Genomic DNA, 18120 nt, shown 5'->3' with positions numbered 1-18120 from the left:
ATTGTTCGGTTACATGGTGTGCATGTTTCCATCATATCATATAGAGCCCCCCAGTTTACTTCACATTTCATGAGGGCCGTACATAGTGAGTTGGGGACCCAAGTAGAGCTCAACACTGACTTTTATCCGCAGTAGACCGACGGACAATCTGAGCGAATGGTTCAGATTATGGAGTACATGCTCAGAGCATGTGTGATTGACTTCGGAGGGTAGTGGGATAGATTCTTGCCATTGGCTGAGTTTTCTTACAACAACAGTTATCAGTTCAGCATAGAGATGGCTCCATTTGAGGCTTTATATGGTCGGCGATGTCGTTCGCCCGTCGGATGGTTTGAGCCCGGTGAGGCTAAGTTATATGGTACCGATTTAGTGAAGGATGCCTTGGAAAAGGTAAAGTTGATTCAGGAGCGACTTCGCACAGCACAGTCCAGACAGAAACGTTACGCGTACCAGAAGGCGCGTGATTTATCATTTATGGTGGGCGAGAAAGTTCTCTTGAAAGTCTCGCCGATGAAGGGAATCATTAGGTTTGGGAAGAAGGGAAAATTGAGCCCAAGGTTCATAGGACCATTTGAGGTGTTGAGATGAGTTGGGAAAGTTGCTTATGAGCTTGATTTACCTCCCAGTCTATCTGGAGTTCATACGGTTTTCCACGCGTCTATGCTCCGGAGGTATCATGCCGACAGGTCGCATGTGTTAGACTTCAACACTATTCAGCTAGATGAGAGCCTGGGTTATGAGGAAGAGCCAGCTACCATTGTTGACAGGCAGGTTCGCCAACTGAGGTCCAAGAAGATTTCTACTGTAAAGTTCAGTGGAGGGGCCAACCACTCAAGGAGGTGACTTGGGAGGTCGAGGAGGACATGCAGAGCAGATATCCACACCTATTCAGCACTTCAGGTATGATTCTAGACCCGTTCGAGGATGAACGTTTATTTAAGAGGTGAAGAATGTAACGACCAGACCGGTCATTTTATTTCTAGATATCGTTCCCCTAAATAAGACTCCATGTATGTTCTTTTACTGTTTTATCACATGCATGTACGGTTAGTTCAGAATTTGGAAGGGTTCGGGTTGAAATTGGAACACTTAACTCCTTAATATTGGCTTTAAAGGGGTAAGTTTGACTTGGGCAAACATTTCTGGTAAACAACCTCAGAACCAGGATTTGACGGTCCCAATAGGTTAGTATGATGATTTTGGACTTGGGCGTATGTTCGGATCGGGTTTTGGATGACCCGGGAGAGTTTCGGCGCAAAACGTTGAAAGTTGGCGCATTGAAGGTTTTAAAGTTCTTTAAATTTGGTTTGAAGTAGGTTTTGGTGTTATCGAAGTCCATTTGGGATTCCGAGCCTGGGAATTATTCTGTATGGTGATTTAATACTTGCACGCAAAACTTGGTGTCATTCCAAGTAGTTTAAGTATGAATCGGCGCGATCGGAGTAAGTTGGAAGAATTTGAAGTTCATAAGTTGATTTTATTGGTTTTGGGTTGCGATTCTTAGTTTTAATGTTGTTTTCCGCATTCCGAGGGTGCGAGCTAGTCCGTTTTATGTTTACAAACTTATTGATATGTTTGGACGGGGCCAAGGATGCCATTCGGACGATGCGTGTAAGTCGTTTGGCCTTGGATAAACAGCTCAAACATCAAGCTTCTGGTGCAATCGCACCTGCGGAGGGCCAACCGCAGGTGCGAGCCAGCAGCCGTAGAAGCAGCCCAGCATAGGCAGCCCAAAAATCGCAGATGCGGGATATGGTGCGCACCTGCGAAAGTACAGGTGCGATGGAAGCAATCGCAGAAGCGGCCAAAGACGCAGGTGCGGCACGCAAGTCACAGCAGCGGTCCTGCAAAAGCGGGCCTGTGGTCCGCAGATGCGGAAGAGGCCAACTGAGGGAGAGTCGCATCTGCGAGGCTTTCTCCGCAGAAGTGGAGCCGCAAATGCGGTGATGGAGCCGCAGAAGCGGAAGTCCTGGAGGTAGTGAGGTTTATTTAATACGGGACTTATGCCATTTTTGACTCATTTGCTTCACTTCTTGGGCGATTTTGGACCTTCTTAGAGAGGAGTTTTTCACCTAGCTATTGGAGATAAGTGATTTCTATCCAATGTAAGTTAAATACATTGATTATGGGTAGATTTTAATATGTAAAATTGTGAAAATTATGGGTTTAGATGAAAAAAATCTAGGTTTTGATAAAAATGGGATTTAACCACGAAAACGGTTATGGAATTTGGTGAAAATTATATATTTGAATTCGTGAGATTATGCGTAACAATTATCTTCGAAAATTTTCAGAATCCGGGCACGTGGGCCTAAGGTGAATCTTAGAAATCTTCCAATAGGGGTTGGGTAACTACTCTAATAGTTAGATTACGAACTTTCAAACATGTATTGATTATTTTATATAATATTTGACTAGTTTCAGATTGTTCGGCACTGAATTGAGGCTTTAGAGTAAATTCGAGGCCGGAAAGAGAGCGTTGAGATAAGTTAAGTCTCTTGTCTAACCTTGTAAAAGGGAATTTACCCCATAGGTGATTTAAATTACTATTTGCTACTAATTGTGGGGGCTACGAATGCATGAGGTGATGAGAATCCTTCCGTAGTTACTAATTATGCTTATGCCCGGGTAGTTTAGGACCCAAATCATGAAATATTTGTAATGTTTGCACCCTACCTGTTAATTTAAGTGCCTAAATTATATTGAAACTTGATAAAAGAATTGTAAAAGACCGAATTTCACTTACTTTATTTTTGGCGGGTTACTTGACCGTTAATAAAAATTGTGCTTATTTGTGTATTAGCCTTATAATAACTTTTAAATCGGATGTTCATAAAGTATCATCTCTTCTTTTGGAGCGGGCCGAACGCCTGAATAAGATGCAAATACAGGACACTTTGTCCTTAATATTTACACAGCAATCATGAAGTTAAGGACACGATGTCCTAAACTTTATCAATACAAGTTGCAAATACATGACACTTTGTCCTTTACATTTACACAGCAGTCATAAAATTAGGGACACGATGTCCTAAACCTTAATCAATACAACTTGTAAATACAGGAAACTTTATCAATACAATGCAATCTAGGAAAGGAAAATAAAAATATCAAATCCCTTGAATCTTATTCTCCAGTAACGAAATCAAAATCCACACAAACACACAAAAGCATATAGAGATATCTGAAATTTTAGAACTTACTGTAATTTTATGGTAAAATTTAGACGAGAAAATTGAATTCTCTAGTTTGAAATAGGAGGAGAAAGAAGGAGAAAACCTTCTGTAATTTGGACGATCAAAGGTTTATGCAATAGGTAAAGTTTGAGCGAAGGTTTCTCTCCTAAACTCTCTGCACGTAAATAAGTTGAGCGAAGGAGCGTAGGTTTCAGCGAAATTATTATAGAAGAGGGGTATTAAACAGTGGCTTAAAAGTAAATACATCTCTTATTAGTGGCTAACTATGCAGAAAGTGCAATTGCTTGATATGTTACGTTGAAAATATAGTCGCTGGAATATGAGTTTGGTAGTGTATGTCTCATCTTTAAGAAAAAACAACAAAACCGAAAAACCGACATAAACCGAATCGAGAAAAAATCGACTTAATTGGTTTGTTTTGGTTTTCTTTGAAGAAAAAAACCTATCCAAACTGAACTATGAACATCCTTAGCCAGATGACTAGACTTGATTAGCTGAAGTGGCAACTGCGAAACAACATCACATATTGTTGTTGCAACAACTGATATTGTGACTCTCTATCATAGAGAGTTTGAGATAAGAGAGGAGTTCCTAGAAAAATTGTAGAAACGTAAGAAAACTTGCATGAACTCCAACACAATATGCTGAAATTTTAGTTGCAAAAACTTGAAATCCAGCATATTATATGGGAGTTTTTATGTACCAATTTCATCTGTTGTTGAGTAACGAAGAAGCGGAGAGGAAGCATAGGATTTTAGGGGTCTTTTTGTCTAGGTATTACTTTCGGTTGAAAAAAGTGGCTAAATTTCAATTAATTTTGAATGTGACTTATTTTCTATTACGAATTCAAAATATAATTGCATCTAAATTTTTGCCCTTTCTACTAAAAGTATGACTTACCTAAGTTGCTTATCAAAAATAAATAAAATCCACTTAAAAGAAAAAAACACCGAGCTCTATTTTAATTTAAGTCCTATACTTAAGAATATTTTTTCTCTATTAAGGACTGTGCAATTAAACAATACTAAGGGAAAACAAGGTATAAAAAAGTTAAGAACATAAACCACCCTTGGCTTGTACCATTTCTCGATTTGTTCATGTCATCTTAGCGCAAAACTATGACTAGCTTGTAAAAAGACATCACCTACGCTACTATTAGTGGTGCATGGATGTGTGTGTGCGTATAGATAGAAGCTAGATAATAATATTTGATAGGATCCAAAAATAAGTTGTTTTAGCAATGCAGCACAGAACTAGGAGATCTCTTATAACAAAAAGCCACTCTTATGCCATTTCCCTGTATCTGTGGTAGTTGCATTCAAAATTACATTTCTCCTTAATTTTACAACAAACCTTATCATCATCTTCAGAAAAGGCACAGCAAAAATTTCTCATGGGATAAAGGGGGCAGAACCAAAAATCTGTGAAATCTAATAAAATAAGGTAAAAAAGGTCCATTCCATTATCTGCTGCAGCTGGAAGACTTCTACATCTCAGCGCGATCCCAGTTAATTGCTTTTTCTTCAACCTCAAGTTCTGCTTGATGAAGTCTATTGCGCGCCAGCTTACTCATCATCGCGAGACCTGAAAAGTGTAAAAGCCCAGAACCATAAATAAAACCAATATTTGATTAAAAAAATCATACAAGATGAGAACATTATACTAACAGCACTGCTTCCTTAAAGAGAAACAATTGGAGACCAAGTAAAGGCCTCAAAGACCACACAAAGACATACTCACCCAGATAACAAAATGCCTAAACCAAAAAATAAAACCAAGGAGTGTGGTGGGATGGTTGGAATCCCTCTACCCTCAACCAAAAGTCTCAGGTTCGAGCACGGGAAATAGAGGAACTCCTAGTTGGGAGCACATTATCCCCTCTACGGAGCCCTACCTTCGCGAATCAGAATTAGTGATCCAGTGGATTTCAAACACCGGATGTCTGAAGCATTAAAAATGGTGGCAAAGGGAAGTAGGTAAAATTATACATTTTATCCATGTACATCCTATTCCTTTGTTAGGGCACGTGTGCCTGTCTCTGTCTAAATCTTGTTCTTCATCAATACCGACAATAATGGTGACCATGACAAATAACGGTTCTCAAAGAAGATGACCATGAAAGTAATTTTTTGCTTTTGAAAAGTTTAATTTGCAGTAGTCCTTACCTTCAACCATCTTGTATAAAGAAGACCACCATCTGTCTCTGGAAACCTGGTACTGATCCAGGGTATCTTCGATTTCTTTGTCGTGCTTACCCTCTAATACTCCCTGCAGAGTGATTACGGCATTCTTTGTTTTCTTCAGGATATTATCCTCATCCTCAATTTCTAACTGCACAAGGTCATTTTGGGATGAAGTAAGTGTAACAGCTAGTGCAAACTGTGCTGCAGCAGTCCAACGTGAAGAGGCAAGCCATCTCCTTTGCCCATCTAGCTGTTTGTCCCTCCCTACACTGTTACCCTCTTCCCCTCCTAATACTAAGTTTCGTAAGTATTGAGCATTTGCAGCTCCTGTACTCTGAACCATCCTAGAAAAAGCAGTTTCTTCCTTTTGTAACAATACTTCTGGAGTATCATATTCCAGTACCTGAAAAGAGACAGACAACAGGTAAATTCAAATAACCCATAGAGAAAAAATGGTTTTAAAAAAAAAAGATGCAATCCCTCTTTTGTATTGGAACCCCAACAAATAGACCCTCAAACCTGCAATCAGGCATGACCTGTTATCAAAGTGAGTTCACAAGACTAAGATTGAAGGGTGAGCACTCTACCTGACCAGCATCAAGCAGAAGAATTCTGTCACAGTCGATGATAGTGTTCAAACGGTGAGCAATGATGAGCATGGTGCATGACTTAAATTCTTCGCGTATAGTTTTTTGAATAAGAGCATCAGTTCTGACATCAACAGCAGCAGTTGCTTCGTCAAGAACAAGAATCTTTGACCGGCGAAGCAATGCTCGAGCAAGACTTAAAAGCTGTCTTTGTCCAACACTGAAATTTTCTCCAGCTTCCGACACCTTAATACATCAAAGTAATGTTTCGTTAGCTATAGCTGAAATTTGTTTGACCATGATAGTATAGATAGAAAAATCAAGAGAATAGACGTAACAGAATTTTCACTTTTTAAATTTATACTAACACAAAGGCTTGAGCCTCTAAGCTATCTAGTTAATTCGAAAGGTCAGAGTTAGTTAATAGTGCAACATGCTAATTTAACTAAAAATAGGTGTTAAGGGTTTTCTTTCTAGCAAAAACAGTAACTATTTGAAACGTGGTTTGTAACTTGTAATATGGTGCATTTGGATAAAGCATAACCATTATACAACAGAAACAAAGCATAACAAATATATGTCCAATTTTTCCTCTTTGATAAGCAATAATCCCAGTAACATCCAATAACATAAAAGTTGATTCTACCATAAAAATGGAAGGTCTGTGCCTTTCCATGTGTTTTACAAGCTGTTCCCTTTAGTTGTAGTCCTCGTGCTTATTAGTGATACTGCCCCTGTATTACATTTTATTCAACAAAGTTCACTTTACAGAGTTTAAATAGACTTTATATTGCCAAAATATTTTAAAGACACTTTGTACTAATGTTTCACATTTTTAGAATCATAAATGCCATTGTTTCACTTTATCACAGGGCATGAAGTTCAAATTTTATATTGACTTATCTATTATGCTAGTGGTATAGAGAGAAAATATTAAAGTAGTCGTTGAAATGTTAGTTTGATAGAGAAAACATCATATCAAAGTTTAAATTAAATAATTAAACGAATCTGAATTCTTGAAAGTAGTGAAAGTCATAAAGAGTAATATTATTAGCGGAATGATGTCAAACAATTTGAAACAATTCAAAACACAAAGAACAAACCTCGGCATCGAGACCCAAAGAGTTCCTCCTGATAACTTCCTTTAGGTGCGCCCTTTCCAAAGACTCCCAGAGGTCAGCATCATTGTGCTCATTGAATGGATCAAGGTTAAATCTCACGGTCCCTGGCCAAAATACACGAGGACTATTGAGATAAACACTTTTTTAATGGTAGGTTGGTGAGTTGTTGTTTAGTTCAGGTCAACACCGAAAATGCAGGACATATTTAATATGACATAAAATGCAGGCCAACTCAAAGATTTTGATAGTATCATATGTTCCTATATTTATTCTTTTAGCATTTACCCTCTACAACTTCTTAAAGATTGTCCTGGAGATCTTTCATTTAACGTTCTCGGTTAACTGTCTGAAGGAGCGAAGGAGATAACGCAAGAAAAGAAAAGCTACAAGCGACTGTTAAGATAATAATAGATCCTGCAACCCAAGGCCCATCAGAAGTATCTTCCCTTCTTTTCCCCCTACTTCTTACTTCTCTCCCCTCCCGATTCCGCAGCTCCTTCTTCTCCCATGTCCATCATGTTGATTACAACCCATAAGCAAAGTTTATGCTAGGTACTAAACACTTCTAGAATAGGACTAGATTTGTGCAATATACACAAATATTATGAGTAGCCATGGTCTTTTTGTTTCTAAATTATAAATCTCTCTTGTATGACCATCTGCACCATCAAATAAAAGACTGGTAAAAGAGCAGACTGATTTGTCAGCAAAAGTCGAAAGAAAGAGAACAACTCAGATTATATGAAGTTGCTTGTGGCTAAGCTAGAAATGTGAGATCAGAACCAGTAGTAAATGAAGTAGGCAAGAGAGAAGTGAATTAGCATTGTATAGCAGCTCTTTGCAAAATTCTCAAAGCTTTTTGCGAGGGGCACAAATGAGGAAGAAGAACAAGAGGAGGCGAGGGGTCTGATGGAGCTCTCTGTCTCTTTGTTCTCTTCTATTATTTTACCATTAGCCATTTAACAGAATTTACAGAAGAGTTTTTCCAGGGAAAATGTTAAAAAAGTTCTCAAAGCTTTTTGTGAGGGGGACAAAAGAGGAGGAAGAAGAACAAGAGGAGGCGAGGGGTCTGATGGAGCTCTCTATCTCTTTGTTCTCTTCTATTATTCTACCATTAGCCATTTACTAAAGAGTTTTTCCAGGGAAAATGTTAAAAGAGTTTGAAGGAGAGATTAATTTGGTAAATGTACATAGTAGCAAAAAGCTAATTAGGGCTTGCAGTGCACATTACCCCGCTCATCAAAAAAGAAATATTCTTTTCAACAAGAATCTTATTTTGGCATGAATTTCACACCCCGCTCTCTGCTACAGAAAAAGCATCAGACACAATCTAAGTCCATCGCAATATATACACTAATTGTTAAGTACAGTGCTCAACCCCCAGTTAACCTCAAAGTCATCAAAGCGTATCCACTAACAAAAACTATTTGACAATGTCCATGGACTTTGTGGATCAAGATAGATTCCAAAGTCAGACGGGCAACAGACAGAATGTGAAAGGTTGACAATATACTTCCTACAAGTCACTAGCATGTTACTCTCCGAACATCTGTTCACAGTTACAGTAATAAGCGCCTCCAGCACTATAGCAGAATCACATGTGCATGATTATCTAGATGCAACTTGATTTGAACTATAAAGATAATGACATCTATAAAGACAAGCCTCCATCCCAAAAAATGGAGATCAAAAACAAATTCAAAAAATACCTGAGAACAAAACTGGTGCTTGCGGTATAATACCAAGAACCTTCCGAAGATCTGTCAGTCCAAACTTTGAAACATCACAATCATCAATTAATATCCTTCCTCTTTCAGGTTCCACAAGTCGGAACAAAGCATTAAACATGCTAGATTTTCCAGCTCCAGTCCTGCCAACTACTCCAACTTTGTCACTCGGAGGAATTGTGAAGGATATACCATGCAGAACAGGAGGAAGTTCGGGCCTGTAACGTAAGACAACGTTCTCAAATCGAATGGATCCTGCTGAAGGCCATCCAGGAGGAGGACGGCTGCCCTCAATTATGGCGGGACCTTCTGATGGTAAGTCTATATACGTTCCAACTCGCTCGACAGCATTTAAACTATTCTCAGCCAAACTTGCAAGTCTCAGTACAGCAGTTAACAAGCTTGTGATATTTAGGGCGTAACTGAGAAGCAAACCCATTGTTGAGGCAAAGGCCTGCTGGTTTTCTGCCCTTCCATTCTGAACTACAGCAAATGTTGCTGTAAGCCAAATCATAAGACCCCCCACAGTCTCGAGACGGATCCCAAGCCAACGATTTCCGCCCATGTTCACAAGTGTAAACCTAATATTGTTATCCACTGACTTCCCATTGATGTTGGCCATTCGATCATAAGCTTTATATGCACGAATAGTTGCAAGACCATTTAGCGCTTCACCAAATTGTGCATAGACAGGAGATCTGGAGATGGAATCCAAGCGCTTCACCTCACGAGCAGTGCTCTGCAAGAAGCAGGTTGTTTTGAGCAAACAATAAGTAGAACTAAAATAGAAAAGGGAAAAAATCAAATAGAAAAACCCAAAGGGGAGGCTTAATTGAAGTTAATCCATTCACCAAATGAAATCAGCCAGACACAGGTTAAGGTAACAGATCCATTTTCGTGAACCAAAATTATTTTCATTCTCCTCCACTAGAGGACTCGAGCATGGCACATAACATGACTTGGACATGCCGGGGAGCATTTTTTACAAATAATATGCGCAAAGAATTAAATACGTTATGGATAAAGTATGTACTATGCATCCTAAGGAATGACAATAGCTTGTTTTGTTTCAGAAAGAGGTGGACCATTCGACCCCATGCTTAGACCTCAATAAAATTAGTGCAGGGGCATATCAGATACATAATTGATAGAGCAGTTCAGATTATATCTAAGAAACATGAATTATACAAAACAAAATAAAATAATAGTTTTCCACATACCTGATAATACAAATAGGCTCCGTAAAACAAGACCAACAACGGCATTATTGCCCATAAAGACATGGTACTCACTATACCAATCAGGACAAATGTTGAGATAAGCTGAAACACCTGGCCCAGGAACATGCTTACAAAGGGTGCAACAGTTCTATCTATGTCCCCTAGATCCTTGGCAAACCTATTGATAATCCTCCCCAGTGGATTTGTGTGAAAGAAGACCATTGGAGCTCTTAAAATAGAATTAAGCATAGCATCATGCAACCTCCTGGCAGCATAAAGGCTTGACGTGATCAGCCAAAATGAATTCGTGAGAGTTACCATAACCTGATATGCAGATAATATAGACAGTAATTAGAAGTCTCCTTTTCTTTCCCCTTCATCAGATGAAGAGTTCCACCGTCTTATTCAGCATACAAGGATATCAAATATCTTGGATCAGTAGGGAGAAAGCAGCAAGCAACAAAAGCTAAGAGAGATAATAATTACATACTTGACCAAGAGATAAAAGCGAATAAATCAGATTGTAGAAGCCAGCACTATATCTCGTCGAACTGCTTTGATCAGTCCAAAAACTTAACCATGTGCTACTCCCAACACGGAGAGCTTCTATCAAGAAATAGCACAAAAATAGTATCACAACCACCCAAGAACCTCCCAAAGCATTTTTATACCTGCAACATATGAGTTAAAAACAAGCTAAATCAGTACACAAAAGCATGTGACCAATAATAGGCTTGGAAAATGCTTTCGTATAAAGCATTTCAGTTCAAGGAATGCTCCAATTCTCTTTACTTCCCACCATGCTGCAGAAGGTTAACATTCATGAGAAAGGAAAAGGAGAAAGCTGCATCAGCTAAAGGAAATCCCAATTGGATGAACATAGACACTTAATGTATCGATTTAGACCTACAACTTGATCAAGAGCATACTCTCCTTCTGTAAAAGAAGCTATCCACCCTACAGAAAGAGCAGGGGGAAGGAAAGAGTAAAGGTTGCAAACTCATTTTCTTTATTTAAACTAGAATGATTTGATGTCAAACATACATTTAAACTGTAGTGTACTAAACTAAAGGCATTTTCTACTTGCGAAAGGCAGCTGCATCTAAAACATCAATCGACTTGGAGATTCTTCAAAATGTTTGCCTCGTTAATACTAATACTAGATTAACTAAATTTTGATCTTGACATAAAGCAAGCTCAATTAGAAGAACTGGATTTTCACTAATATCGCAGAGCAGATGAATTCAAACTTTTACCAATTCCGACCTACCTTTATTTACAGGATATTTGAAGGAGAGAATGTAACTTATATGAAATTCTCTCTAGCTTGAAGAATTAGTTAGTTTCTCTCTATAAAAATAGTTAAGCAAAAAGGGGTGCTTTTGCTAAAGGACGAACTATTGTGGAGAAGATCTCCTTGTCTCACGATATGGCTATGAAGATAAATTAAGTCTTCATACTAGCCAATAGCTTCAACCTGTAGTTCTCATTCTTGACATAAAGCAGATTAGGCTAGAAAGGCATGACAGCTCTTTGTGTTAAGCCTAACTACAACTACTTTATACAAAATAAACTCCACAGCTTTCAGGTAAACTAGTTTCACACAGAAAGATTGGATATGGAACTCATTCATAATTAAGCAAATTTATCAGTCAAAACTAAATCTGGGAGATAATTGACTGTGAAACCTTTTCTACAGGAGTATCTCAGTATTGAAAGGTGTTAACTACCTCACCACACAAATTGAAACCTCTATATATGAATACACATACATACAATGTGTGTGTGTATACATATATAATAATTTAGAAAACGGAAAAGCTTGTTTAAACTTTAGCCAGATCATAGTATTAATCTTACCTCGCCAAAACATTCCAGCTCACTACACCAGTTTCCCGTTCCTCCTGCTTAATAAGAACAGATTTTCCTCCTTTCTTACTATCTTTTCCAACTTCCTTAGATACCCCATTGGTCTCACCATTAGCAACAGGTTTTGAAGATTTGTCATTGTCATCGTTTTCCTTTTCTTCTGTATACTCTTCCATTTTCCCCGCATTTTCCATCAGCTTCTGAAATAGTACCCCATTATTTGAGAGATATTCAAAGGTTCCTTCCTCTTTCACCATACCATCATGCACCAGTATGATTCTGTCTACTTGTGACAGGAAGTGTAGCTGGTTTGTGACTAAAACTCTGGTCTTTCCTTTCAGTTCTCCCTTGATGCACCTTTCAAAAACCTGGTAATAATACATTACAACGAATGTTACACAAAAAAAATTATTTTCCACAAAATGATGCGATTCAGATCATTTCAGTAACATATTGCATCAGGAAAATGTAACAAAACCAACAAGTGAAAGAAGCTTGCGTTGGATGCTGGATGGAACTAAAAAGAGCACATTTCATCATAGTATAATGTTTACCTGGCGGCCTACATCAGCATCCAAAGCACTTAATGGATCGTCAAATATGCAAACATCTGAATTGGAATAAACAGCCCTAGCCATGGATACTCGTTGCTTCTGCCCTCCACTAATATTCACACCCCGTTCACCAATTTCAGTGAGATCACCACCCTAGAACAAAGGCAATTAAAAATTGAGCAACACATTAAAGAAATATCGTCCTTATAATAATATAAAAATAAAGAAAGATCATAAAGAAGAATAAACTGTCTAAAATATATTGATTAGACACCTTTTGCAGCTATGCTTACCGGAAGCAATTCAAGGTCATGCCGTAATGCGGTCACATCGATGGCCCTATCATACCTTGCAGCATCAATTGCAGAACCAAACAGTATATTTTCACGTACCTGTAGAACGTAATTATGCACTTCAAGTCATCCATGATACCAAATTTCTTTAATCAAAGGCAGCCACATGATCAACCTTAATGCTTATGTATGTAACGAATAAACATGGTTACTTACTGTTGCATTAAAAATCCATGAAACTTGTGGTACATAAGCAACTGTTCCTCTTACGACAACCATTGAATCCGAAACGGAAGGAACCTCTCCAAGCATTGCTGAGATTAGCGATGTCTTTCCTTCTCCAGTGCCCCCAACAACAGCTACTAAACTACCAATTGGGATATCCAAGTTGATATTTGACAATGTTGGTTTCTCTACCTGCACATCAAGATAACAGTTGAGTTTCCCAGCTCCCGTATGCCTTGAAAAGAATTGACAAGCCTATTAATTTCCAAACTTAGCAACTGCATAGAAGATTAAGCAGGAAAAGGGTATTGAAGAGCCCCCTTCTTTATTAAAAGTGTATCTGTTTTTTTTTTTATTATTTGATTATTTTTTCTTTTTTCTTGATAAATAGAAACTTCTAAACTTTTTGATTGATAAAGATAGAAGCAGAAGAGAACTTCAGAAGAAATCCTAAAAGGAACTTAGCAACTCAATCCAATAAGCTGCTCAACACTTTTGTAGGTCGGGACAGCTGGAGATTGTGTTCTAAACCATACGCTCAATAGCAAGTTATACAAAATAAATCAGCACTTCAATGGCTGTGGAAGATTATAGAATGCTTTTTCAAGCCAAAAGTACACTTAGAGCACTTCCAAGGGATCATGATTATTCCCAGAACGAAAATATTACAAGAACTGATTCCTCAGAGCTGCTCCAAATATGTATTGTTCCTCAATTTAGGAATATTCTCCACCATACATCTCTAGCAAAGAGGCATTTTTGGATCAGCTGGGAGTAAGTGTAATAGTTCTGTCTACACACACTACATCAATCAAGTGATAAATGAACCCAAAAGAAATGCTCTAGGTACAAAAGAGAGACCAGCTAAAAAGATTTATAAATTAATAAACCAAGTAGTCCAAAGTCCAACCTTATAACCAGATGATGACAAATAGAAGCTCGAAAAAGAACCAACAAAATTGCTAGTTCTTCAGCTTCTCTGTCTTTCAGATTTCTCAAAAATGAAAATACTCCAAAACAGAAATTCCTTCGGACATAAGTGGAATTAGGAGCATGACAACCTTCTGGGAAACGATATAGACATAAGAGACGAATTGAAAGATGAGTATGGTGGACTCAGAGATTCTCCAAGAACCTAGCAGAGGTACCATTAGCTGCCAACACAACTCAGTGTCGGTGCAAATTATTCATTCCACTAGCCTCATCCTCGTTTGTCAAATAATTATGCAACAAATTGTACATAAATCGTACAGTTACATAATTCAAATTTCCTCCGCCTAACAGATGTGAGATAAGACCGCACTAAATTCGGGCCATCCAAATATCCTGCACCCAACTAATGTGGTAAAATATAGCATCACTGTCCTTTCTCTTAGGAAACTATGGCTTAATCACAAAGCAACTAGCTATCTGCTCAAGCATACTCCATTTGCATCACTGCCCAAGCATACCAGATCCCTTTCAAGGGGCTACAGTACCAAGTTTTAGACTACAGATTATTTTCACATTTATTTGTGCCCCAAATATTGACAAAAACCAATTTCATTAATAATATGTAACGTGCTACCAAGTAATCGAAATTGTGGCAGTAAAAAGTCGAGGTCAGATTACACTTTTAAAGAGAAGAAAGATTAAACTACCTGGAGAAGAATCTTTCTGGAAAGCAATAATAAATATGCAAGATATATAAGGTTTCCTGAAAAGGATGGGATTTCTCATTTATGAACAGATTCTTTAACGAGTGAAATGAAACAAGAAAAAAGGAAAAGAGGGAGGTTTACCTATTAATGATAAATGCATATCTACAATCTACATAAACTTTAACTGTAAGTACTTGTTATGTCTTTACCCACTTCTGTAAAAACATAGGAGGAGGCTAAAGGCTACCACATTTATGTTTGCATGGCTAAGTGTACTTATTCTGGCAAAAGAAGATATCGACTAATGTGCAAACCTTTGATTCCCATGAAAAGCATCCATTCTTGATTGAAATGGCTGGACGTCCAGGCTCAAGAGGTGGATTGGGTAGAAGTATTCTTTCTTCTGCTAAGAGAAGCTCTTCTAGACGTTTCAACGATACGTTTGCATTAACAACCTGCAACAGCAGAAAATAGGTGCAACCATGTAAGTTAAGCAAAACGGCAGAATGAAAGAAGATCCCATAGATAGATTATGTTCTCTCTTGCTCACATAGAAATTTTTAAAAAAAGGAGGAAAAGGGAAAAAAAGATGCTAGTCTCTTTTTTCTCAAAAGGCATGGAATGTTTTACTTTAACGGTAAAACTCCGGACCTGAGAATTAATGACGTGTTTATAACTTTTTCCTTTTTGAGGTACAAAGTGCATACCAAATATTATCCACCACAATGCTTCTTGAGTAAAATAGAAAATAATTGAAATTGTTAAAATCAAGAAATTTTACAGAATAAAAAGTTAAAAGTCAAGAAATCGGAGGTGGCATATTTAACAAGCCAACTTTGGGTGATAAGGAAGAATAAATATAGACAAATTGGCCATTCTAGCGAGTTTTCAAAATGACATATTTGTTGCATCTGGGGGATGCTGATGTGATTAAAAATAATCACTTTAACTGGAGAAATATATTACTTTAGAAAGTAATTTTCTCACATGATAACCAGATTAACAACATTGATTTAATCAGAAACGAAGTAATAATCAAAGAGAACAGGCCCTAAGATTCTGCTTAGGATGTGCTAATATTGAAATGCTGCTTACTAATCCACCTGCCCAGAAACTGAATGTCACATGCTCCAGCAATGAAATAGACTTAAGGATATTGGGACAGTTATACAAGAATGAACACTTAAATGTTATTCACCTCACCACAAAATTTTAGTATCTGATAATGTCATCACCGGAGGTGGATCTAGGATTTAGAGGTTGTAGATGCCATATTATTTTGAACGTAGACGTATTGTTATTTATACGGTCCAAATAGAGTAAGTATTTATTCGGTTTGATCAGTTTTGGACTTCAGCTCGAATTATTTGTCTTTCGATTTATACAGACAAATAAATTAAGCGGAAAAAAACTAATTATGACAACTTGTCGGGATGAGGGTTTTTGTTCTGACGGGAGAGAGAAGATCTTTGGAAGAAGGAAGCTAATTATTTTATATATATATATATATATATATATATTTTTTATTATTATTTTTTTTTATAATTATTTATTTATTTTTTAATTTGAGGTATGCATAAAGTCCTAATATTTAAAATTTTAAATTCCAACAAGCTTACATAAATTATTTTCTTATTTAAACTACGTAACATAGCTATAATATTTTGCATGCTAATTTTCCTAACATTTATGTTATAATTCTAAGAGAATATAATGAATTGACAATAACGAAGAATCATGAACTTCATGATACAGTGATACTCCTACTAATAATAATGGAGTCCTTGATTAACCCAAATAAATTTTTTTAAAAAAGGAAAGAAAGGAAGTATAATTTTAAGGTTTTGTAGTCAAATTACAAGTAACGGACTACGAATTTTAGGCTTGAGCAAATTACACGCGCTCTAGGAAACTTATTAATTGATTTTAAATCCTCGACATCAACAGAAAAAGTCCTAGATATCGAACCTGTTGTGGCTATGTTGTCTATCTAATGTAGAAAGCGAAAACAGATCAAAAACGTAGCCAGCATGGTTCAATCCCCCGCCATGAAGGAAGAAACTACGTGCCTCTACCAGTGTCACCTCGGCACCTTTTATAATTCCAGGTGGCAATTCTTTTATTTATCATGTGTCTTGCTTATATATACATATTGTTAGATAGTTGTGTAAATAGTCCTAGTCATATATTTAGCAGGAGTAGAATATGTCCTAGTTTCATATGTAGTAGGAGTAGAATGTCCTAGTCCCGTATGTAATTATATATAGGGTTCATTGTATCATTGTTAAAAAAATAGATTTTTCTCCGCGCATTCTCACATGGTATCAGAGCTTCAGTGAGAAAATTATCGTTGTGCGTCATTCCAGCGACAACCGGGAAGAAAGATCTCATCGCCGTGCAATTTTCCGGCAACTTCATCTTGTTCCCAGGGTTCATCACTGCTATAGTGGTACTGTGCATATATCAGTACCACCATCAGATCCGAAACCCTTGTGCGACCAAACCTCAGAAATTCCAGTCCCATCTGAACAGAAATGCCAGTCAACGTGCGTCTTTCCGGTTGACGACTCAAGATGATTTGCGTTATCTCCTCATCGGTAAGTGTTGTGCGAAAACCAACACTGTCATCTTGTTCGGAAAAGTAAGGCGACAAAACCCCAGTCAATCACTCCGGCATAAAGTCACGAGCCTCCACGCGCCAACAGAACTAGGGTTCCGGCGAGCTACAGTAACTTTTCCAGCGCATGTGAGCCATTCCGGCCACTTTTGACAACTTCTTCAGGACAACTTACTCATCCCTGTGTGAATAGTAATTTCCAGAAACGTTTATGTTTTCTGGTGGTGTTTTATAACCTATTTTGTAGTGTGGAATTCGGCTTAGCCTCACTATTTTCAATTTTTTCCGGCGACCTTTTGATCAACTTCTGCTTATCAGCAACCACTTGGTTTTGTTGCTCAGGGGGAATCTAGTGGCCTTGTATGTCGAATGATCAACTTGCAGATTTTTTACCAAGTCACTCACTGGTCCTCGTATTAGTTACATATGTAACAAGCTCGGTACATATGATTTGTATGCACCGGCTTGAGGGGGAGTGTTAGATAGTTGTGTAAATAGTCCTAGTCCCATATGTAGTAGGAGTAGAATATGTCATAGCCCCATATGTGGTAGGAGTAAAATATGTATTATATATAGGGTTCATTGTATCATTGTTAAAAAAATAGATTCTTCTCCAGTGCATTCTCTCTCTCTCTCTCTCTCTCTCTCTCACACACACACACACACACACACACATATATATATATATAGAATTTCTACCGAACCTTGCGGGCGGCGTGCCACCCCCTCGGGCCTCAATAGATCCGCCCCTGATCATCATTGCTGACTAATTCTAGCTATTCCCTTCAACTCAGATGGTTAGAAATGATAATAAATTTGCTTTCTTTTCCTCATTTTCTTTATTTTTCCTGGGGAGGGTGGTTAGGTGAGAAATTTGATTGTCAATT

The 18120-nt window shown here is 37.7% G+C and overlaps 1 protein-coding gene across 6 annotated transcripts in view; it reads right to left on the bottom strand.

The window, feature by feature from the left end:
* Positions 1-4460: 4460 nt before the first annotated feature.
* The window catches only part of LOC107792562 (ABC transporter C family member 2), a 31140-nt gene continuing 17480 nt past the window's right edge, over positions 4461-18120 (bottom strand). For all 6 annotated transcript variants that reach the window (XM_075230669.1, XM_075230670.1, XM_075230672.1 and 3 more), the window contains 12 exons: positions 14931-15071; positions 12968-13168; positions 12752-12850; positions 12459-12611; positions 11896-12272; positions 10526-10706; positions 10036-10359; positions 8798-9554; positions 7071-7192; positions 5968-6213; positions 5363-5783; positions 4461-4781 (listed from right to left, as the gene is read on the bottom strand). In XM_075230669.1, the coding sequence (XP_075086770.1) occupies positions 4684-4781; positions 5363-5783; positions 5968-6213; positions 7071-7192; positions 8798-9554; positions 10036-10359; positions 10526-10706; positions 11896-12272; positions 12459-12611; positions 12752-12850; positions 12968-13168; positions 14931-15071 (3120 nt within the window). In that variant the 3' untranslated portion in view covers positions 4461-4683. The remainder of the gene's footprint in view (positions 4782-5362; positions 5784-5967; positions 6214-7070; positions 7193-8797; positions 9555-10035; positions 10360-10525; positions 10707-11895; positions 12273-12458; positions 12612-12751; positions 12851-12967; positions 13169-14930; positions 15072-18120) is intronic.

Source organism: Nicotiana tabacum, chromosome 15 (assembly GCF_000715075.1).
Source record: "Nicotiana tabacum cultivar K326 chromosome 15, ASM71507v2, whole genome shotgun sequence".
Classification (NCBI taxonomy): domain Eukaryota; kingdom Viridiplantae; phylum Streptophyta; class Magnoliopsida; order Solanales; family Solanaceae; genus Nicotiana; species Nicotiana tabacum.
The sequence above is the reverse complement of the archived record's forward strand: the minus strand, read 5'-3'. Positions and strand labels throughout refer to the sequence as shown.